The sequence below is a fragment of the Pelodiscus sinensis genome, chromosome 14, assembly GCF_052426305.1.
Source record: "Pelodiscus sinensis isolate ZL-2025 chromosome 14, ASM5242630v1, whole genome shotgun sequence".
Classification (NCBI taxonomy): domain Eukaryota; kingdom Metazoa; phylum Chordata; order Testudines; family Trionychidae; genus Pelodiscus; species Pelodiscus sinensis.
The window spans coordinates 45317492-45341115 of record NC_143065.1 but is presented as its reverse complement, the minus strand read 5'-3'; the positions used below and the strand labels follow the sequence as shown (position 1 = coordinate 45341115).

Here is a 23624-nt window from a genome sequence, read left to right as displayed (position 1 = left end):
GGACTGCACATACTAGCTAAGATTTGAGCATCAGAAAGCAAAATCCACGTGTAGTCCCCTTTCTAAAGGTGCCTCTGCTTATTCTCTGGGAAGATCCTATGTGCTGCAATCTAGCCCCAGAGACTACAATTCCCATGAGCCCTGGAGGAAACCAGGAGGGAAGTGGCTTTTGTTTTTGGGAGCTGAGTCTCTCCATGTGTGTGAAGGAAGGCTCAGCAGTCTGTGGACTCTTCCCTTTGTTTTTGGAAAAAAATGAGCCAGGCTGCTGTGGAGGAGTTTTAGCCAGTCAGAAGCTGTTAGGTTGCAGCTACAGACTTGGACTCAGAGCCTTTGGGACTGGAATCTAGTAGGCTGCTTCTGATTGCCCTTTGGCTGTACCTTTGGCTAGAAGTACTACTCTGCACCCAGCACACAGGAGACTAGAACCATCCACTCCACCTGCAAAATCTTCAAATGCACCCACGCAAGCAAGTGTATGGGACTGACAGTTCTGAGGAGTGGGATAAATGGTGGCAGTGCACATGCCAGATAGATAAATTTCTGTTTACTGTGTTAATGTTATTCACTATTAATCTGTTAAACCCTGTTCCTTTAAGTTGTTAAGTAAAGGTTCATTCTAATGCAATCTATTAGAAGTATATTATTTATGATTTGTAATTGTTGTTCTGTGGTTAGATCCAGTTTATTCCTGGAGACTCAAGAATATGTTTATTCCTGGAGACTCCCAAGGCACACCATTAAGGCTGTGTCTACACTGGCCCCTTCTTCGGAAGAGGCATGCTAATTTCTAACTTTAGAATAGGGAAATCCGTGGGGGATTTAAATATCCTCCGTGGGATTTAAATAAACATGGCCACCGCTTTTTTTCCGGCTTGGGGAAAAGCCGGAAAAGAGCGTCTAGACTGGCGCGATCCTCCGGAATAAAGCCCTTTTCCAGAGGATCTCTTATTCCTACCTGACTGCTCCAGGTTTTTTTTTTCATTTTCAATCCAAAATGAATGATATTTTAGCAAGAAAGTCCTAAAGGTGCCAAAAAGTTTCAGATTGTATAGCAATTGATATTAACATCTACTTTACCACTTTACGTAATATGTCACAGTTATTCTCACTTCGGCCGAAATCAAGATTCAATGTACAGATACAAAATTACCAAGTTTTTTGGAGGAATGTTTTATTAAAGAATCACATAATTATCAGACATCCGGCAACACTGTAGACTGTTCCCATTCTTGTGCCAAGGTTAGGCGAGTACGTACTCGTGTAGATGAGTTAGATAGTTAGATTAGCATGTGTTTATTTTCAACCTTGTAACATGTAGCCTCGTTACTTCCCGACAATTAACGTTGTAGAACAGCGATAGCACATACTAAACACTATGGCATATACCAAATTTCATTGATATATCTATATTAAAATGTTTTTGAGATATTAATTAAAAACTTGGAAAATATTTTGAATATTTTTACCGCAAAATTTCATAAGAAAAACTAACTTGCAATTTATAAATACAAATGTATATTAATTATGTATATTAAAAATACTTCTTACTTCAGTAAAACGGCAAGAAACATGTTAAAATATTAAAATATACTTTAATAATAATGTAATGCTTTTGTTCATTGCTTTTCGAAGATCATAACAAGAAACATTTGGATGAGGTAGCAGCACAAGAAGATTTGGCTCTGGCTTAAACAAAAAAAATCAAATCTGCCCCCCATGATTGATAGCCGATTTACAGACAAGGATCTCAATGACGTCTTTACTTTTGAATTTGAAAAGCCCAAATTTGGGCTTTTGGGGAAAAAAGCAAAGAAGAAATCAGTAACGTGCAAGGTGGAAAATTAAGTGAATGGCGAGCTCAAACCATGTAGCTTCAAGACAAGTGAAGCAAGTGCCGGGAAAAGTTTCAACCTTTGGCGGCATGTAAAATGTAACCATCCTGAAAACTATGCGGCTCTGGTTACAAAAAAGGACCAGGCAGATGAGGCAAAACAGAACGCTGATGTGGCTAAACGACGTTCATCTGGCTCTTTGTAAACTCCTGGAGAAAAGTTTTTTGCAGAGCTTTATCGGAAAAGAAACCCAAAATTGAGCAAATAAAACTTGACTCATATTTGAAGTCCTCAAAGGTTATAGTTACCATGAATGCCAATACTTTCCGTGAAGGGCTGATGAAAATGAATTGCTTGAGTTCAACACCGCTCACTACCTTAAGCTAACGAACAAAGGATTCCAAAAAATTGCAGGTGAAATGGGTTGGCAGCTTGGCGTTTTGATGGGGCACGATGCGGTTCTTCATTTAGTTCAGCACAGCTGAGTCTGGTCGCAAAGAGCTCAAGAAAGCTTTGAAGCAAAAATTGTGCTACCTGAAAATGGATGCGGCAACCCATGGAAACAGAAATTTCCTTGCAATCAATGCTCAGTACTACGAAGAAGGAAAAGCTAAAGCTGTGGTAAAAACCTTGGACATAATCGACACTGAAGGGTGTCACAATTCTTCCTATGTGAAAAGTCAAGTAAAAGCTATTTTAGAAAAATTTGGGATCAGTGAAATGCAAGTGCTGAGCATCTGCGTTGACAATGCAGCAAACATAACGTGTGCCGTCAAAAATTTCAGCGAGGACAATGAAACCATTTCTACCTCTGAGAACTGGGATGTGGACAGAACTGAAGCTATTTTGCCTGATGAAGGAACTAAAGGAATGGATGAAATCGAACTCAACATGGATGCTGCTGCGCAATGGGTTAAGGACCCTAGTCTCATATTTCCAACATGGCTTCATGAGGACGACTCAAAAGTCCAACTGATGAGGTGTGGTATTCATACTCTTCAGTTGGCAATCTGGGATGGACTGAACAAAGAACATGTGAAGAAATTTCTGGCAAAAATTCGACAAGTTGTTGTCAAACTACAAATCCCAAGTATTCTGCTTGATCTACGTGGGGTAACTCAGTCATTGGATACTGTGACTCACTGGGGTTCAACATTTGATCCGCTTCTCGTTTTTCAATCTTACTGTGAACAAGTGGCTGCTGCTGGAACAAGAGAACTCAAGTTATCAAAAGCTGAATGGGATGAAGTGAAGAACCTGCGAGACCTCTTGGCAAAGCCAAACCAAACAACCTATCTATTGGTAGGCTAAAAGTTAAGTCTGTTTTTGAGGCCATTCACAGCTACCCACACCACATACAGGCTGCCTATAGAATTGCTTTGAGCATGCCAACAACTCAAGCTAGTGTAAAGCAACTGTTTTCGGCTTTAAAGTTAATTTTAAATGATCTGCGGCAGGCTATGAAAGATGACTTGATTGCTTCAATAATTTTTTACAGATTGAATTATGAATTATTCTAGTTTGTATCATTGTTGATGACATTTAAATTGTTTTAAAACTCTGAATAAAAATAATGTTTTTTCAAAATTACAGTATGCACTTTATTTAGTTAAAAATTCATTTGAATCAGAGCACGGAGCGGAGTCGGAGCAGAGCTAGAACAGTCACTATTACTGCTGGAGAGGAGCTAGAGCGGAGCAATTCAAAAATTTGATTGCTCCAAATCCCTGAACCTTCTTTTTCTCACCAGGTCACTCTTTGCTTCTGCCCTCATTTAAATAGTTCTCTGTAATTCTTCTGTAACAGTCTGAAGTACTTATAGTGCTTACTCCAGTACTTTGAGTAGTTTTTGTAGTATTTTTATTAGTGTCCCTTTAATTTCAAGGTAGCTACTGCTGCCCATTTACACTGTCTAAACACTCATGGTTTTTAATGGCCTTTAACCTCTGGTTTCTTATGGTCACACCTCAGAAGAACTTTAGGGAAGTAGAGGCACAGGAAGCTGTAGGGGTCTAAGCTCACTGCAGCCTGGAGACTGGAGTTACTCACTAAGCCAAATGATTGCATGGACTGTACAATGAGGCTGTGCTGTTAACATCTTTCCTTTGGCAGGAAACAAAATGTGAATGCTTTGTTTAACAAACTCTCCACTCCTGACCCCTAAGGGAGCAGTGAGTTTGAGTCTTAGGTCTGCAGTATCAAACAGTTTCATCACTACAGGTTGCACCCCTCTCGTCCGGCTCCCTCAGGACCGAACCGCTTCCAAACCAGAGAATTTTCTGGACCACAGGAGGCCAATATTGTCTAGTAGTATTACCAACACTTCCACTACTTACTGGGATGCTAGAGGACATTGAGGGGCAGATTGGAGCTAAATAACAAACACAGAACATGGTTAGCCAAGACTGGTGACTGTAAACAAACGTTATGGGACCATGAGAAACTTGGCCACATCCTTGAAAAGTGGACGTCTGGCTAACTAACATGCTGGATGATGGATGTTTCCGGACCAGATGGTGCTGGACTAGAGAGGTTCAACCCTATTACTAGGAAACATGCTGATTCTCCTGCCTCTGACCTCTGAATTTGCTCTATGTATCTGTTTCATTGATAGGAACTGGGTGTTTCGGAGCAGGAGTTTCTAGGTTTCTGAGTAGTGGATGATAGTTGCTTATGCTGCCTCACGTTAATTTTTAATTTGTAACTTTAGTACCAAAGTTTCTAATGCCCTTATTCATTACACTGAGATGAAGACTGCAGTATGTATGTGTTGTACTTAACTTCTATGATAGTAGCTAAGGCATTGTCTGAAAAGATTTCAGAGCAAAAAACAGACTGATATAGACTGTGCCAGACAGAATAGCCTTATGGGCTGCAGGCAGTTATGCATATTGACAACATAGTAGAACTAACAAGAGAAGTTAGTCTCAGTTGTAAAGTCTCACAAAAGCCTTCCATGCACCTGACTTTTGTGGAGCAGTTTTGGTGATGGAGGTAGGATAAGCTGTATAACAGTCCTTTCTTCAAACAGTTTATGTCTGCTTCCTTCTTATGTACTAGACCCTTTCTTCTTAATGTAAAGTAAGTGGCACAGTATACTTAAAGCTTACTGTTCAGGCTTTTCCTGAGAGTAATTATTAATGGTTCACAGTCATGCTGGAAGGGCATAACAAGTGGGGTTCCACAGGGGGTCTGTTTTGGGACCGGTTCTGTTCAATATCTTCATCAACGATTTAGATGATGGCATAGAGAGTATGTTCATTAAGTTTGCAGATGATACCAAGCTGGGCGGGGTTGCAACTGCTTTGGAGAACAGGGTCATAATTCAAAATGATCTGGACAAACTGGAGAAATGGTCTGAGGTAAATAGGATGAAGTTCAATAAGGACAAATGCGAAGTGCTCCACTTAGGAAGGAACAATCCATTTCACACATACAGAATGGGAAGCGACTGTCTAGGAAGGAGTACTGGGAGTCATAGTGGGCCACAAGTTAAATATGAGTCAACAGTGTGACACTGTTGCCAAAAAAGAAAACATGATTCTGGGCTGCATTAACAGGAGTGTTGTGAGTAAGACACAAGAAGTTAATTATTCTGCTCTACTCTGCACTGATTAGCCCTCAATTGTATTCTGTCCAGTTCTGAGCACCACATTTCAAGAAGGATGGGAAGAAATTGGAGAAGGTCGAGAGAAGAGCAAGAAAAACTATTAAAAGTCTAGAAACCATGAGCTCTGAGGAAAGACTGGAAGAACTGGGCTTGTTTAGTTTAGAAAAGAGAAGACTGAGAGGGGACATGTTAACAGTTTTCAATTATCTGAAAGGGTGTTACAAGGAGGAGGGAGTAAAATCATTCTTTGGCCTCTGATGATAGGACAAGCAGCAATGGGCTTAAATTGTAGCAAGGGAGGTTGAGGTTAGACATTAGAAAAATCTTTCCTAACTGTCAGGGTGGAAACATCTGGGTGTATTGCCTGGGAGGTGGGGTTGTAGAATCTCTCTCACTGGAGATATTTAAGGGTAGATTGGACAGACGTTTAAAAGGGATGATCTAGATGGTATTTGGCCCTGCTGTGAGGGCAGGGAACGGGACTTGATTATCTCTTGAGGTCCCTTCCAGTTCTATGATTCTCTGATCACTCTGGCTGTAGTGCAACTTGAAATGTGACTTGAATGTATCATCATGTCGGAACAGCACTCAGGGGGAATTAATTGCCAGGGAGCGGCCTTGCTTTCTGTCTGACTCGTCTGAAGTGGATTGTTGTGTAGGATGCTCACATAACAACCCATTCGTTTTCAGCCTGCTGTATGATGCTTTTGATCCGGCATTTTCATTACTTTTGCATGCCAAAAGGAGAAAAAAATGGAGGGAAGATCAAAATGCGGCACAATGAAGCCTTGTTATTAGACTCTCCCATTTGTTCCAGGAGACAAATCTAAGCTTCACATGCCACGGAGGCCTGAGTACGAGCAATTAGCTTCTCCTGGCCCCACGGGGCTAGTTGCACATGGGGGAAATCCTCCAGCCACGTGGTCTACAAAGACATGACCAAATTTGCTTTCCTGGTGGCTTTCAGAACTTTTTCTATGCTGTTTGCTAGAAAAAGACACTGAAAAAGAGAATTTCCGGACCCATGTGGCTCACGGTTACAGCATGGCTTGCCCCTTAAGAGACCTGGTGCCAGCTAAGCCTGTTTACTGAAGAGGCATGTCTGGGTCTGGATCAAGTGATTCCCTAAAAAGAACAGAAGGCCAGTGCAGTGAAGGGGTAGTGGCCATTGCAGTAGGACAGCAAGGACTGCTCGGAGTGGGCTGGCTCCAGCAAAAGTCCTGGGACTTGGCACTGACACTGTGGCCAAGTAGGGCCTGGGAGTGACTTGCCAAAGTAGGAAGGAAAAACTCAGGTAAGAAAGCCTGGAAGGAGGGTGATTAGAGACTGCTAGGAATGTACAGGCTGCAGTGGAGAGCCCTGAAATGGGGGATGGAGCCTATAGGCAGGAAAGAATGGGAGTGACCTGATAGGAGGATCAGGTCATCATTCAAAATGATTTGGACAAACTGAAGAAATTGTCTGAGGTCAAAAGGATGAAAAGGACAAATGCAAAGTGCTCCACTTAGAAATGAACTATCGGTTTGACACACACAGAATGGGAAGCGACTGTCTAGGAAGGAGCCCTGCAGAAAGAGATCCGGGGTCAGAGAGGACCACAAGCTAAATAGGAGTCAACAGTGTGACACTGTTGCACAAAAAGCAAACCTGATTTTGGGAGGTATTAACAGGATGTTGTGAGCAAGACACAAAAAGTCGTTCTTCCGCTCTGCTCTGTGCTGATTAGGCCTCAATTGGGGTATTGTGTCCAGTTTTGGGCACCGCATTTCAGGAAAGATGTGGAGAAATTGGAGAGGGTCCAGAGAAGAGCAACAAGAATGATGAAAGGTCTAGAAAACATGAGCTATGAGGGAAGACTGAAAGAACTGGTCTTGTTTCATTCGGAAAGGAGAAGACTGAGAGGGGACATGATAGTGGTTTTCAAGTACAGGTAGTCCCCGGGTTACGTACAAGATAGGGACTGTAGGTTTGTTCTTAAGTTGAATTTGTATGTAAGTCAGAACTGGTACATATTGTAGGGGAAACTCTAGCCAAACATTTTTTTTAGTTTTGGATAGCATAGGGAAAGGTTAACTCCCCTCTAATGTTTGTTTTGCTGTCTGTTCCCCTGTTCAGAAGATTTCACATCTATTTCTGTCCCTGTGACAAACTCAGGACTAAAGGAGTAACTCATCAAATACCAAACAGCTCTGCACCATGCTTTGAGCTAATAGCTTTATTTCCACACACCACCCAGGGTTCTAGGAGGAGGGTCCTTTTTTTGCTAACACAATGAGGCCAGCACTTTGTTTTGGTGGAGTCTTTGTTTGCCCAGGGAGCCCAGCATGTATAGGGGGAGGAGGGGCGGAGAGGCTACTTTTGTCTGCTGTTCGGCAGCCTGTTGCTCAGGGGAGGGGGCAGCCTGTTGCTGGCAGGGGGGGAGGGGGGAGGCGTGCAGGATGCGAGGCCGCGGGGGGGGGGGGGGCAGCGGGCGTGGGGAGGCACTTTTCCTCTGCCCGGCAGCTCTGCGGGATCCCTGTCCCTGTGGCCAGCTGCTGCAGGCAGAGGCCAGTTGGAGCCGGCCGAAGAGGAGGAGCAGGTGGATTCTAGGACCCAGGTGAGCGAGCCCCGGGGACGCTGCTGCGCTCCGGGAGCCCGGCATGTATAGAGGGGAGGAGGGGCGGAGAGGCTGCTTTTGTCTGTTCGGCAGCCTGTTGCTCAGGGGAGGGGGCAGCCTGTTGCTGGCAGGGGGGTGGGGGGGGGGGCAGCGGGCGTGGGGAGGCACTTTTCCTCTGCCCAGCAGCTCTGCAGGACCCCAGTCGGAGCCGGCCCGAGGAGGAGGAGGATCCTAGGACCCAGGTGAGCGAGCCCCGGGAATGCTGCTGCGCATGTGCGGGAGTTGCCTCACCCCGTTCGTATCTAGGGATCCGACGTAAGTCGGATCCACGTAAGTCGGGGACTGCCTGTATCTAAAAGGGTGTCACAAGGAGGAGGGAGAAAACTTGTTCTCCTTGGTCTCTGAGGACAGGACAAGAAGCAATGGGCTTAAACTGCAGCAAGGGAGGTTTAGGTTGGACATTAGGAAAAATGGAATACTGGAATAAACACTGGAATAAATTGCCTAGAGTGGTTGTGGAATCTCCATCCCTGGAGATATTTAAGAGCAGGTTGGATAAATACCCATCAGGGATGATCTAGAAATGGTGGTTGGTCCTGCCGTGAGGGCAGGGACTGGACTTGATGACCTCTTGAGGTTCCTTCCCATTCTTGTATTCCATGATTCTGTGAGGGGGGGGTTCAATGGATGAACTGTTCTGAACATTAAGTTTCATCCTTGAGTTTATTTTGTGTGTTCCAGGCTCTAAGAAGGGGTGTTGCCACTGGACAAAAAGGGTGCACGAGTTTCCTTTAAGGGGAAAACTGAAGTAGGCTGCCTGAAGCATAAACGCAGGCCATGCAAAGCTGCTTTGGTGTAGGCCACTTGTTCATACTTCTCTTTTGTGCCTGCTATTTCATCCCACCGTGAAGCCCAAATGTTACTCCCAACACTGCAATCACTCATGCACAGGCTGTGTCCGGCAGGGTCCAGCTCAAGACACACTGCCGAAAGGTAGCATTTTGCCCCCAGAATTTGGGCCTGATCCTGCATGTGGATCCACAAAGGCAGGCCCTTAGGCACATGCAAGGCCTCATTGTCTTTACTGAGCTTTGTGCCAGTGTCTAACTGTATAGATCTAATTAAGGGTTGTGGCCTTAATTAGTGGTGGCAGCTTGGTGGTTTACACTAAAAACAATGAGTCTGAATTTTCCAGATGCTGAGTAGCTACAGTTGCTGTTGACTTCAGCTGGAGCTTTGAAAATCAGGCTCATGGGGCTGAAAGTAATTTCTTAGGGTGTCTCTTCTCTCTGCTGACACCAGCCCCATCACTGCCCCCCCACTCCGCCCCTTGTACATTCTCCTGTCTATCATTGTTCTCCATGCTACCTCCTGCAAACAGAATGACCTCTCAGCCTTGATTCCTCTGATGCCTTCTGCCCTTGGGGCCCACAAACACTCATAAAAATCAATTATCCAAACTTTGGAGACAGCTGTATTTGGACCAGAGCTTCCCAGGTAGGACAATGTAGGGTTAATATTGTGTTCTAGTCTACGGAGGAGATTGGTTAGTCCACAGCAAATTCCAAGGTTGAGACACCAAGGACAGCTTGGGGCTATGTCTACACTATGGGTTTTTTTCCGGGATATCCCGGAAAAACTCCGCTGCATTCAGGGAACACGTCTGATCTTCTGTCTTTTTTTTTTTTTTTAAATAAAGAAGACCAAATGCACTCTTTCGGAAGCCCTGTCTTCCTCCCTCCACAAGGCGGAAGGGGTCTTCCGAAAGAGGAGGTTATGATGGACTGGGCTGGGTCTGGGCACCGCTGAGGACATCTGCTCAGGGTAAATTGCTCAAACTCAGGGATCCTTACAGTCCCTGACTGGAAACCATCCCCAAATAGGCCACAAACCCTTTTGAGTATTGCATGTGATGAAGTCCAGATGGACCAATAAACCTAGTAAGTGGCAAGCTGGGAGAATTAAGGCTAAGTGGAAGACCCTAATTAGGGAAAACTCACCTGTGCAAGAACAAGCTGAGCTTTTATAAAGCCAGGGAGCTGATGGCAGAGAGGAGCTGCAGGGGGTAGCTTATAGTTCCTCCGTAGGAGGAGGGAGCTATAGGCTGGCAAACCCAGAGGGGCTGCAAGATCCAGAAGGTGGGAAAGAAGCTCAGGGAAGGGCAGTAAGGTCCAGGAGGGAACAGACCTTAGCTGCTGAAGAAAGGGCCTCTCAGCTGAACCCAGAGCAGAAGGTGGGCTAAGGTTCTCTTACCTGCCACTGAGGAAGAAGCTGCAGTTCCTGGAACAAGAGAGGGGCCACATACACACAGAGAGAGAGAGGCATCAGTAAGGTGTGCAGCGAGCAGCAGAAGAGGACGTTGGGCCTGGAAAGATTCCCCTGACCTGCATGGGGCCTCCACCAGCACTGAGTGCAGCCCGCAACCGTCTGCACCTAAGATTAAGGCATGAAGGCCCATATGGTTAGCATTGAGCATGGGCAATCTGATGAAGCCATTAATTTTTCAGGTTACATTGTTCCCAAGATGCTGAGATGGGAGCTCCTTGGAGGCACAGTCCCTCACACACCTTGATTCCTTATGGAGCTTTCAATGGTTTCTTCATATGGTTTCTTCCATCAGCTCCGTCATAGGAGGTGAACCCGCATCATGGTCTCTGTCTAACAATTGCCTGGAATATCCCTCAAAAGGCCCATGTTTCATCAAAAGGAGATTTTGTCCAGATAAAATATTTTAAATTAAGAATTAGCAGCAAATAATGAGATTTGCTTCTAGTGGCTCTGTTTGTTTCCCATCAATATTTACAGTTATATTAATGCTTTTGCATATTGCATGTGATAATTCCTTATTTTATCCCAATAATTTTCCTGTATATTACCCAGGAAGGATTCTATTCTCACTTACACTTGTTTTCTGCCAGTGTAATTTCATCAATATCAGTGGAATTACTTTTGATCTACACCAGTGTAAGAGAGAGCAGAATAAAGCCCTTAACAAGCAAAGGAATAAAGATGATTTATTTTTAATTTTCTGGACAGAAAGGATCAGGTGGGATGGTCTTTTAAAAAAGCAAACAAAATCTGTTAAAGATAAAATGTGATCCTAAAACCCACAAAGCTCGAAAGGCGGGGAAAGACTCTAACCATGTAATTACTACAGCTTACACAGCATAATGTGCTAGACCAGATGTTGATCAAAAAGATAACCAAGGTATTTAGCCTTGAGGCATGCTAATTATACTTGATCTTGTCACAGACAGAAATTTCAAGTCAGGTCACTTGTATATGGCAATATGGATGGAAGCAACATTAAGTTTAGCATGTCAAGTATTATCATCATATGTAAAAATAAGCCACTGTGTCCTACCCCACTAGTTTTAAGCTTCCACAGAACAGTATTGTCTTATTTACATGCTGAGTGTAATTCTTAGCTCAGTTCCAAATTATATGTTATTAATTATTTATAATGAAGCAACAGCTCCTACTGCATTACTTTCAACAATTATCATCTATGCCTTATACATTCTGGCTGCGTCTAGACTAGCAAGTTTTCATGCAAAAGCAGCTGCTTTTGCAGAAAAACTTGCCAGCTGTCTACACTGGCCGCTTGAATTTCCGCAAGAACACTGACAATCTCATGTAAGATTGTCAGTGTTCTTGCGGAAATGCTATGCTGCTCCCGTTTGGGCAAAATCCCTCTTGCGCAAAAGCTTTTGCGCAAGAGGGCCAGTGTAGACAATGTGGTATTGTTTTGCGCAAAAAAGCCCCGATCGCGAAAATGGTGATCGGGGCTTTTTTGCACAAAAGCGCGTCTAGATTGGCCACAGATGCTTTTGTGCAAAAGCATCTGTGCCAATCTAGACGCTCTTTTCCGCAAATGCTTTTAACGGAAAAGCTTTTCCGTTAAAAGCATTGCAGAAAATCATGCCAGTTTAGACGTATCCTCTTAGTATACCACTGGGTGTTTTAACATCAGACTGCTGGAAAAAACAAAAACAGGTTAAGCTTAAATATATAAAGTCAAGTTAGAATGCTCCCTAATTTGAGACAATTAACTGTCTGTTCTTTTTTTATTCTAAATAGATTGATAATATGACACCTGATCACTTGTCAGCCCTGCTAAACTACACATCTTGTGAAATTGTTCTTACCTCTTTTTGTCTAGCGATTTTTCCCGTCAATCACTATTTCAGTAAATCTGCTTTTAAATAAATAACAATCATCCTTACTGTTTGCATTGCACTTTTCTTCAATATGCATTGCAAATGAGCATTTCGTCTTCTCAACACTCCTGTGATAGGAACGGAGCCGGCAGAGTTATTGAGAGCAAACAATGCACTGGCTGGTATTAGTCCCTTCTCTTTGGGGATTATTTGCAAATAGACTTTAGTTTTCACTAATCTGTTTTTTATTTTAATATTATTTGATAAATGGCTCATGTGAGCATATTTCAGCCTATGGCCTCTTTATAATTATTGGTTTTAAGTCTGGCAACAGACTTCGCCAGGCCCTGGACAAGATGGGGGAGGCTCAGCTCCAGGCCCCCTAGAAGAGGTGGGGCCTCAGGTGAAAGGGCTGGGGCAGAAGCTAGCCTCCCCCTTTCAGCCCTCAGCTACAGCTCCTGCATTGATTTCAAGGGCGTGGGGCTCTGGTCACTCTTAAATTGCCAGGCCCAAGGCCGCTGCCTCTTTTACCCTCCCTCGCTCATCTGCTTTGAGCAGATATTTATGCCTTACTCCTGCTCTGGGGCTGGTCATCTAGGTCACATGGTGTTGCTTTCGCTTCCTGATTGGATAAGTCCCCTCACCTATACAGTGCTTTCAAGATGGTCATGTGAATGCTTCCAGCGTGCCTGTATATCTATGTGCCAATACAGTCACATGAGTATTCATGACACTTCCTATTTCCATGAACTATCCGGCAGTCAATATTTCGCTCTTACAGACCCTTGCAAAGATGTGACTGAGAGGAATTCAGCTCCTAAAGGAATTCACCTCTTATCTCTGAATGAAAGCTCAGAAATACTCCCTCCTCCCCCGCTCCAGCATTTGTCCAGCTCCCAACTTCATCAGCTTTGAAGCCAGCTGAGGCCGGAGAGGAAGCGAGTATTAGAGATGGCACCAGAACTTCTTGGATCTCAATTGTTATGGCCCGGCCACTAAACTGCGTCTCCATCCCATTCTCTTTACTGGCCAGGCTTACTTTGAAATCCAGAAATTCTTCTCGCGAGCTGTAGAACTTAAGGGAAAAGTTCAAACTCAAGGGCTTGATCCTGCTATGTAATGAGACATGCTTTGAAGACTCAATGTAATGAATGGTGCTGAGCACTGATAGCTCCTGTTCTCTTCAGTAGGAACAAAAGGTCCTCTGAACCTCTCAGGATGAGCTCAGTATCTTACAGTGTTCTCTCTGTGATGGACCCTCTGTACACAGTGATCAAACCTTTCCTGATCTCTGCAGTAATTAGCTGGAACCTTAAGCATCTCTCAGATTTTATTCTTAAATTCCATATAACAACACTCAGCATAATGCTTATAAATAGATCTTACTCTTACTACCTTCTCCAGCAGATGAACAGGTGCTATGTGCGGTGCTGTATCTGCTATGCACTGCTTAGTAATCTACAACATAGCTTTTGGGGCCAGATTCAGTGAAGCTACAGGTTGAACCTCTTTAGTCTGGCACCTAACTGGTGCTGAATCAGATAATTTGCTGGACCATGGGAGGCTGATATTGTCTATCAGCATTGCAAACACTTCCACTACTTGCTGGGTTCCTAGAAGACACTGAAGGGGTAAATTAGAGCCAAATAACAGCACAGAACACTGAGTGCCAGGACTGGGGGCTGTAACAAACTTTATGGGACTGCGGGAAACTTGGACACCCAGGATAATTGGGCATCCAGCTAATGAAAATCAAGCCTGATCACAGATGTTGCCAGACCAGAGTGCGCCAGATTAGAGAGGTTCAACCTGTACATTGACTTGTACCAGCTGATTATCTGACCTACAACATCAACAATTGTTACAGAATTTCGGTGGCAAAGTCCAAAATGTCAAGTTAAAAACCCCAAAATCTGTGACCAAAATCCAGATTATTGATTCTCAAAAAACATCACATTCCAGCAAACTAATTCAATGCACAGTTGCATATTTTAAAAATATATTAAGATTAAAATATGCTGCAGGACAACTAACAAAATTACTAGATGAATCTCACACATATATGTGTGTGCTCACACACACAGCAAAACCTCAGATCACTATCTCCAAAATCTCAGGCCTCTATCACTTGAGATAAAAAGAATTTCTCCGTATGTAGCAATAGTCAGTTCCTTTATTCTATCTGTGGACCAGGCATTAGAAGATAAATTCCTCCTACATTCCATTGCCTCCTGTAAGACAATCGGAATATTTGTTGCCCCAAGATAGCAGCATAGAAACAGAAATGTCTGAGGTTAATAATATTGATCAAGATAAAGCACAATATTTTCAAAAATGCCTAAGTGGTGTAAGACTCTAAATCCTATTTTCAAAAGCAACTTAGGCATTCAATGAGATCTGCATGCCATCTCCTAAGTTTCTTCGTCATTTTTTAAATAGGATTTTGATGCTTAAGTCACGTAGGCATTTTTGAAAATATTACCCTTTGACTTGTGTAATCCTCAGTAAGGCAGGCAGGTTTGCCTCTACTCTAACAGACTGGATTTATTGTATCTTTTATGGAAAGATCTTTTCATTTCAGACCTAAATTTAGGTGCTTCCATGAAAACCATGTTTTCCCTGATTTCAGTGAGTAATAGCTGAGTGTGACTTTGACACTGATGTCCAGAAACCATGATGAGTTTCATCATCCAGATTTATTTTACCATAAATATCTTTAAGTTTTCTGCACTCCCTGTTTTTATGGAGTCCTTTATGATCCCACATATGTACTATAGCACAGGAGAGAGATATGACAGTTTTCAGTGGTTCACACCTGAAATCTATTTTCTACAGCAGCCCAGAGAGAAAGACAAGAAAGCACAGTCCCAAACAGGTAAACCAACCATTTGAGAATATGTTTCTCTGGAGTCAGTTGGAGCTTTGACATTAATTTCAGTGGATGCAGCATCAAATCTGCAGGGTGAAGCCTAGGTGTGTTAAAATGTGTTTATTTTGGTACATGTGTAGCTGTTGAAATTGTCAGTGGTTATGTGTTTACACATGGAGGGGGTGGCTGGGGAGCCAGAGAGCAGCGCCAGGGGTGGAGACGCAGGCAGCTCCCCAGAGCCACTGCTCACGGGAAACCTACTTAAAAACCAGCTCCCCATGTGTACTGTCTCCTGCCTTCCCCCACCCCACACTGCTGCCTCTGATACAGCGGCAGCAACACGATGGGAGGTGGGCTGCTGCATGTAACCATGAAGGTTAACCGATGAGCCCAGGCTCAATGGTTAACCGTTTACACATTTACACTATCACATCCCTAGTGAAGCCCTTACCTTATTGAGGTCAATGAGAGTTTTGCCATTGTCTTCAATGGAGCTAGGGTTTTACCCCGGTGTATAGTATTTTGATATCCCTGTGATTAAAGCGTCATTTTTCTGTATTCAATGGAAGCACTTACCAGCCCATCACACGTGCTAAGAGCTGCTAAACCACCTTTCAGTGCCCAGTTCTGGACCTCTCCAGTCATGTGACAAGAGTTGTGACTGTAAGGCTGGATTTTGGCATTGGTGATTCCTCCATATCGCCTCTCACTAACAAACCCAGGAGCAAGGAGATGGTTATTGATGCTTAAATTGAATTTTAGGTGCTGTCCTTTGTAATGCAGCTCATAAAAGGCGAGCAAATTGTTCCTGGAGGAAAGGTCCCTTTTGTGAATTGCATGAGGAGCCAGATCGTAGGACAGAAAAGATCCCCTCTCATCAATTCGGATTGGATGAACAACGTCATAGCCAGGATATTGCTTGAGAACTGCCTCTGTGAAGAAAACATTTGCAATGCTCAGATATAAAGATGATGATAATCTTTCCTCTCAAATGATCCTAGTGCACATTATGATTATTGCAGAGGTGGGGAACCTATGACCCAGAGGCCAGATCCAGTTCCCAGCTTGCCTGAATCCGGCCCCCGAGGCATGGGGTCTCCCCCAGCATTGGGGAGCTGTTGCTCCAGCCGGCCTCCCTCCCATCCAGACCCCGCACCCTAACTCCACTACTATATACTACCTCCTGCCCAGCCCACTCCTGTACCTTACCTCCCTCCCAGACCCACCAACCCACTCCTGCACCCTCTCTGCAACCCAGCCCTCACACCCCAAGCTCTCTTCCCAGCAGCCCCCTCCCACACATTAAATGCCTCATTTTTGGGCCCACCGGGGGGGGGGGGCACAAAATCTACTAACCTGGCCCCCCTAGGCTTTGGTGTGTGAGGGGAATGTGGGTTTTTTAAAATTTGTTTTTCACTTTTGTGAAGACCCTGACTGATTTTTCAGTGGATCAGCAGCTTACATCCCAAAAAAGGTTCCCCACCCATGGTTTATCGGTTCTACCAGTTCCCAGGAAGAAGGGGTCATTTTCCCCACATCTGAACTGGAACCCCATATGGAATTATAAATGTCAACTGTTCAAAAGAGCAAAGAAATAGTGCACAGCAATTCTGAACAAGAAATAAAGATTATCTGAGAAGGAAAATGTAGTCCAGCTAAATTACATGAACAGATATAATTATTCAAATGGACTGATGTCAGGACACCTGAGTTAACACATGCTTTCTTACAAAAAGTTCCAGAGGAAACAATCCCCCGCAAAATATCAAAGTTTCATTGGATTACTAGTGGTGAAGGGCAGACAGCTTTTCTTTGATGCAAGAAAATAGTTTTCTGGATGAGTAATTGTTTAAATTGAACAGATTTTCAAATTTTCTGTTATGAGCAAGAAGAAATATATACCCCCTCAATTAACGCTATACATAGGCTGTAAAGGCCCCAAAGGAGGGAAACAGAAGGAGGACTCATGGGTGGATACATTTCCTGGGATGTGTGCTAAAAATAAATTGTAATGTGGGAAAATTTATGCTGAGATTTAGTACAAGGGCCTGACCCCCCTCCACAGCGTCAATAAAATTATCCTCAGGAGGGAGATGAAGGACTAAAATCTACCATTGAAATGTTGTTAGAACAGGGTGTTATTGTCCAAACAGCCAGTATCTAATAATGCCCACATTCTCCACCATTTCTAATGGACCTTCATAAGCAATTTCTGTCTTTGTTTCTTCCTTTTTCTCTTCAGGATCTGAGGAAGTGAGTTGTAGCTAACAAAATGTTATGCTCTAATTCCGTAATAAATTTGTTAGTCTTTAAAGTGCCACTGAACTTCTTGTTGTTTATGTTGAAACAGACTAACCCAGCTACCTCTCTAAAACCTGTGGTAAGCAATAGTAGCTCAAATGTAAATATTTAATCCTCAATAGATAGAGGATAATTGGATTATTTTAGTTACAGCAGTTTGAAAACTGCCACCCAAAAGTAATAAAAATGTTCATAAACAAATTCTAAGGTTGTTTTTTCCAGAGAAAATAACGTTTTTATTTAAAGGTTTTGGACAAAAATTCAGAAAAATGCAACCCACTTTGGAGATAGACGTTGAGCATGAACATTAATATACATGCTTTGTCTTCCAGTATAATGTTAGTGAAACATATGGGCTGCGTCTAGACTGGCAAGTTTTTCCGCAAAAGCAAGTGCTTTTGCGGAAAAACTTGCCAGCTGTCTACACTGGCTGCTTTGACTTTGCGCAAGAACACTGACAATCTAATGTAAGATTGTCAGTGTTCTTCCACAAATACAATGACTCCCCCGTTCGGGGAAAAAGCCCTTTTGCGCAAATGCTTTTGCGCAAGAGGGCCAGTGTAGACAACTGAGAACCGTTTTGCACAAAAAAGCCCCGATTGCAAAAAACCGCGTCTAGATTGGCACGGACACTTTTCTGCAAAAAATGCTTTTGCGCAAAAGCATCCGTGCCAATCTAGACGCTCTTTTCCACAAATGCTTTTAACGGAAAAACTTTTCTATTAAAAGCATTTGCGGAAAATCATGTCAGTTTAGACGCAGCCATGATGTCAGAGAGAGTTTAGGAAACCAGCTCTAGTGACACTACTTACGATGAGGAGAATGAGTAAGAGAAATGTTCAAAACAGAAACCCTGAAACAGATCTCAAATTTGCAAATGGCTTTTTTTTTTAAATAATGGACTAAACCAAACATCCAGTTCTGAACACTCAGAAGAATGACCATACTGAGTTACACCAATGGTCTACCTAGTCCAGTATCCTGTCTCCCAGATACTTTAAATTCAGAGAGAAGGAACAGAATAGGGCACTTATTGATTGATTCATCATTTACTATCATCCAGTTCCAGCTTCAGGCTGTTGGAGATTTAGGGACAACCAGAACATAGGGACAGGTCCCTGACTATACTGGCTAACAGCCAGTGATGGACCTGTCCTCCATGTACTCCTCTAATTCTTTTTTTTTAGTCCAGTTATACTTTTGGCTGTCACAACATCCCCTAGCAATGTGTTCCTCAGGTGACGGTCCATTGTGTGAAGAAGTACTTCCTTCTGTTTTTTAAAGCCTCTTAATTTAATTGGATGACACCTGGTTCTTATCCATTCACTTTTTCCACACCATTCATGATTATATAGACTTCTGTCATAACCCCCTTATTTCTTCTCTAAGATGAACAGTCCCAGTCTTCTTCCTGAATCATTTTTGGTGCCCTTGGCCAGGTATTGAAGCTAGGCTTACCAATCTTTGGCTATGTCTACACTACAGAGGTGTTTTTTTTCCCTTCAGAAAAACGGCCATTTTTATGAAAAAAAAAAAAACCTCATGAAGTATCCACATCTCAAGCATGTTTTTGTGCAAAAAAATTCAAAAGAACAGAGGGCTTTTTTCCCCTGGTATAGGTATTCCTCATTCTACTAAGAAGAATGCCTTTTTGCTAAAGAGCTCTTCTGTAAAAAGGTGTGAGAAAACAGGGAAGAGGGGTTTTTTTGCGCAGAAAGAGGAAAAAGCACAGGTGGCTTGGTGGCCATTCTGTGCATAGCAATCAGAGCTTACTTTCAAGAGAAACAAAAAACAGGACTATGTAGCACTTTAAAGACTAACAAGATGGTTTATTAGGTGATGAGCTTTCGTGGGCCAGACCCACTTCCTCAGATCATCCATGCAGTTTGGACGCTCTCTTTCACAAAAGCGCATTGCTTTTTTATGCACTTTTGCAATGTGGATGCGCACTTGCACAAGAAGTTTTTACAGAAGATCTCTTCCGATAAAAGCTTCTTGCGCAAGAAGCTTGCAGTCTAGACATAGCCTTTAAGTGCTAGGATTAACCACAGACTTCCAGGTGTCTGCCAAAATTTGCAGTTTGAACCCATCTCTGGTTTTTTATCTAGTGTGGTATCACATAATATAACACCACCTCCACTGATGCAGTATTTCCAACTTTAACCTTTTTTTTCATTAGCAATGTTTATTCCCAAATGACATTGGTCCCTATCCTATGCCCTCTTACTCTTCCCTGAGACTTTGCAAGGCATTGCACCCATTCTCTAGTTAGTCTCTAGAGAAGGCTATGCTGGCTCAAAGCTGCATGGAAGCTATTTAAATACACCATAACAAAGGCTCACATTAAATGTATACAATCAATCAATCAATCGATCAAACAAGCAGTAAGAGGACTGGAAAAATGCCACTGTGGCTAAGCAGCAAAACGAAAGAGGTGGCTACAGACAAAAATACATCCTTTAAAAATTGGAAGTTTAATTCTAGTGAGGAAAATAGAAAGGAGCATAAATTCTGGCAAGTCAAGGGTAAAAATATAATTAGTTAGGCCAAAAAGAATTTGAAGAGCATTTAGCAAAAGACACACTAACTAACAGTAATTTTTTTCTGCAATTTCCACTTCAATTCATTTGATGAAGTGGGTTCTACATACAAAAGCTTATGCCCTTATAAAGCTGTTAGTCTCTAAGGTGCCACAGACTCCTCATTGTTTTAGTAAAAAAAAACTGTACGTACATCAGAAGCAGGAAGCCTGCCAAACAATCTGTGGGACCACAAGGTGACCAAGGAGTTAATGGAGCACTCAGTGAAGATAAGGCCACCGAGGAGAAGCTCCGTGAATGCTTTGCAGCAGGCTTTACTGCAAGGATGTGAAGGAGATTCTCTCACTCAAGCCATTCTTTTTAGGTGACAAATCTGAGAACTGGCCCAGACTGAACAGTCAGTAGAGGAGTTATTGGAGCAAACTGAGACATTAAACAGTGGTAAGTCACTAAGACCAGTTGGTAGTCACCCAAGAGTTCTGGAGAAACTTACATTTTCAGAGTTAGGAATTCTGGAAATCCAAATGTAGCTTATTGCTTAGACCAGCCTTTGTACCAGAAGAGCGAAGGGTAGCTAATGTAATGCTGATTTGTTAAAGAAGGCGTCAGGGGTGATCCTGTTTTTTCCCATTAGTGCCAGGTAAATTGGTTGAAACTACAGTAAAGAACAGAGTGATCTGGCTCATGGATTAAGACTAGGGATGTTTGAGTATAAATGATTAACAGTTTAACCGATAAGCAAGAGCTGCCTACCTGGCTCTGCTCCCCGGGAGGAAGCTTTGCAGCTGCAGAGACTCCACACCAGGAGATGGGTGAGCAAGAGCTGGCAGCCCCATTCCCAGGCAGGTTTCCCTCTGGGTTTGGCAGTATAAAGTTAGGCTTTATACCAGTACACTGTTTTAAACATCCCTAATTAACACACTATGTTGGAGAAGAGTCAGCACAGCTTTTATAAAGGGAAATCATGTCACCAACAGTTAGAAATGAGCAATCCCAGAAGAGACTCCTACACCCCATTAGAAGGGAACAGGACACACAATTCAGCACACCATTCTCAAAGTCATATGGATACTTTGGTTTGTCGATATGGCAAGCCCCAAACAGTCCTTCTCAGGCTGGCTGTGTCTAGACTGGCCAGTTTTTCCGGAAAATCAGCCGCTTTTCCGGAAAAACTAGCCAGCTGTCTACGCTGGCCGCTCGAATTTCCGCAAAAGCACTGACTTCCTACTGTAAGAAATCGGTGCTTTTTGCGGAAATACTATGCTGCTCCCATTCGGGCAAAAGTCCCTTTTGCGCAAAAGGGCCAGTGTAGACAGCTGAGATTTGTTTTCCGCAAAAAAGCCCCAATCGCGAAAATGGCGATGGGGGCTTTTTTGTGCAAAAGTGCATCTAGATTGGCCAGGGACGCTTTTCCGCAAAAAGTGCTTTTGTGGAAAAGCGTCTGTGCCAATCAAGACGCTCTTTTCCGAAAACGCTTTTAACAGAAAACTTTTCTGTTAAAAGCATTTCTGGAAAATCATGCCAGTCTAGACGTAGCCCCTATGTATATTGCAGATAAAATGCCGGTCACACCAAAGGGCAAAGTGAAAAGTGTGCTGAAATCACATGGAAATCACACTGCGGTGGAAATAATTTTGAGACATGGTTTATTTAGGTAAACAGTTGTTCTTTCTGATAAATGTGACTAGTTAAGACTTTTAGTTCCACTTGTGTGACCCAGTCAGGGGAAGGACAAAAGGCACCGTGTATCAAGGGATCTCCCCAACCTCTGCAGTTCTTTGACATCTGTCCTACTTTCTCCTCTGTTTCTACTCCTCCCTCATCTCAGTGATGGGGGATCCTGACTCTGGATGGTTCTGGAGCTTGGGAGACTCTCTAGCTCAGAGTTAGTCTGGGCCAAGCAATACTTAGTTCTGTCTCCAGTGCAGGGGACTGGACTAGAAAGCCTGGGCAGGCCCCTCTGGCTACTTATTCCAGGCTTCTAAGAATGAAAGGTACCCGGCTGCAAGCTTCCTTCCAGCCAGTGTTGGGCTGGGCTTGCATGACAGCGCTTCTCACGGTGGAGAAAGGGGAGCTTTGAGCCAAATATCCTTTCCTCTCCGGGTCAAAAGCGGCCCCTTCTTCCCAGCGCCCTGCATCAGCGCTGCAGCTGGGGCTTTGCCAAGGGCATGTGGGGCGCTTGCTCCAGCTGGGACTCTGCTCCTGGTTTCTCTGCCTCACACGGGCGTCCGTGTCCCACAGCAGCAAGCCCAAAGCCCGGCAGTTAGCTCGTGCACTGAATGGCCCGGGCAGAATTAGCCCTCCGGGGAAGCCCGGCGGGGACCCAGCTGTCAGCTCCCACCTGCCCGCTCCCCGCCCGCCTGGGGAGCCCCGGGCCAGCCGCTTGCGGGCTCCGCGCTCCTCCGCGGGCGCTGCCACCAGCCTGGCGGGCACCGCCGTCCCACTCGCCGCTCCCCGCAGACAAAGCGCCCGGCGCGGCTACCGACCTTTCCCCGGCGGCTCCGCGCAGCCCGCCAGCGCCAGGACCCCGGCGAGCAGCGGCAGGGGGGCCGGCAGGGGCATGCTGGCCGAGCGGGGCTCACTGCTCCGGGGCGCGGGGCATCCCGCCGGCCGCCTCCACTCCGCCCGCCCCGGCAACAGGCGTGGCCGGGCGGGCGCCCCAGGCGGGCTCGGCCCGGGCTCCGCGGCGCGCAGCTCGCTCCCTGCCCGGCTGCCGGCTCCGAGCCCCGCGGCTGCGCTGGGAGCGACCCGGCTGCGGGGCAGGAGCGCGCCGCGAGTGAGTCACACGCCGCCCGCCGCCGCGGCTCCTTCCCCGGCCGCTGCCTGGTGCGCGGGAGCCTCCTGGCGGCTTTGCGCGACACCCACCGGCGCGCCCCTGCCGCGCCCGCCCCACCCGGTGCCGCTGCGCGCTCCTCCGCCAGGGAGGGAGCTGTCCACAGGGCTTGGCGGAGCCCGCACTGGGCCTCCAAGGGCCCACCCCAGGGTTGACTCCCTCCCTGGTGTGGGAGGGACCAGGCAGGCAGGACTGATGGGCGGTAACTCCGCTAGTCCTAGGAACTGCGTGGTACTCACGCCAAGCCTCTGCGCGGTGCTGCACAGGGCCAAGGGACCGGCACCAGCTCCAGAGATCTCACGGGCAATGGGAAACCATTTCCCCTGCCCACCCAGGAAAGAAAGGGCTGGAGTGAAACTTCCCCAGACTGTCCCTTTAAGCCAGGGGCTCGCAAGAGCTGGCTGCCAAGCCATTTGATCCAGCCTGCAGCCGCCCTGCCATGCCCCCGCCCTCATTACCTCACAGAAACTTCCCCTATTATCACCCCTAATGTCATTACCTCACAGACACTAACCTGCCCCCCTCACCCCGACTCCGTTCTAAAATTTGATTTGTCAGTTTCATGTGTTCATTGTTTTGATTGTATCACTTTGGTAGATAGGGTCGTGTCAATTTTCTTCCACAAATTGATCTGAGGAAGTGGGTCTGGCCCACGAAAGCTCATCACCTAATAAACCACCTTGTTAGTCTTCAAAGTGCTACACAGTTCTGTCTTTTGTTGGGGCAGGGAAGTGCATGGAGTCTCCTCCTCCAGCCAGGGGGCAGGGCACCTAGAGGGACCCCTTCTGCGTGAGGCCCCGCCCTTTCTGGGGCAGAGCTCCCCTTGCAAAAATTATTGCCCACCCCTGCTTTAATCATTGCAGCTCATGACAGACTTCTTAAC

At 44.9% G+C, this 23624-nt stretch overlaps 1 protein-coding gene across 2 annotated transcripts in view; it reads right to left on the bottom strand.

Annotated features, from left to right (window-relative positions):
* ADAMTS7 (ADAM metallopeptidase with thrombospondin type 1 motif 7) overlaps positions 1 to 22770 on the bottom strand; it is a 152340-nt gene extending 129570 nt beyond the window's left edge. The window contains exons 1-2 of one of the 2 annotated variants that reach the window (XM_075896802.2): positions 22395 to 22770; positions 15644 to 15999 (exon numbers count right to left, since the gene is read on the bottom strand). In XM_075896802.2, coding sequence (XP_075752917.2) covers positions 15644 to 15999; positions 22395 to 22470 — 432 coding nt within the window. In that variant the 5' untranslated portion in view covers positions 22471 to 22770. The remainder of the gene's footprint in view (positions 1 to 15643; positions 16000 to 22394) is intronic. The other variant, XM_075896804.2, reaches the window with a different exon arrangement.
* Positions 22771 to 23624: the final 854 nt, after the last annotated feature.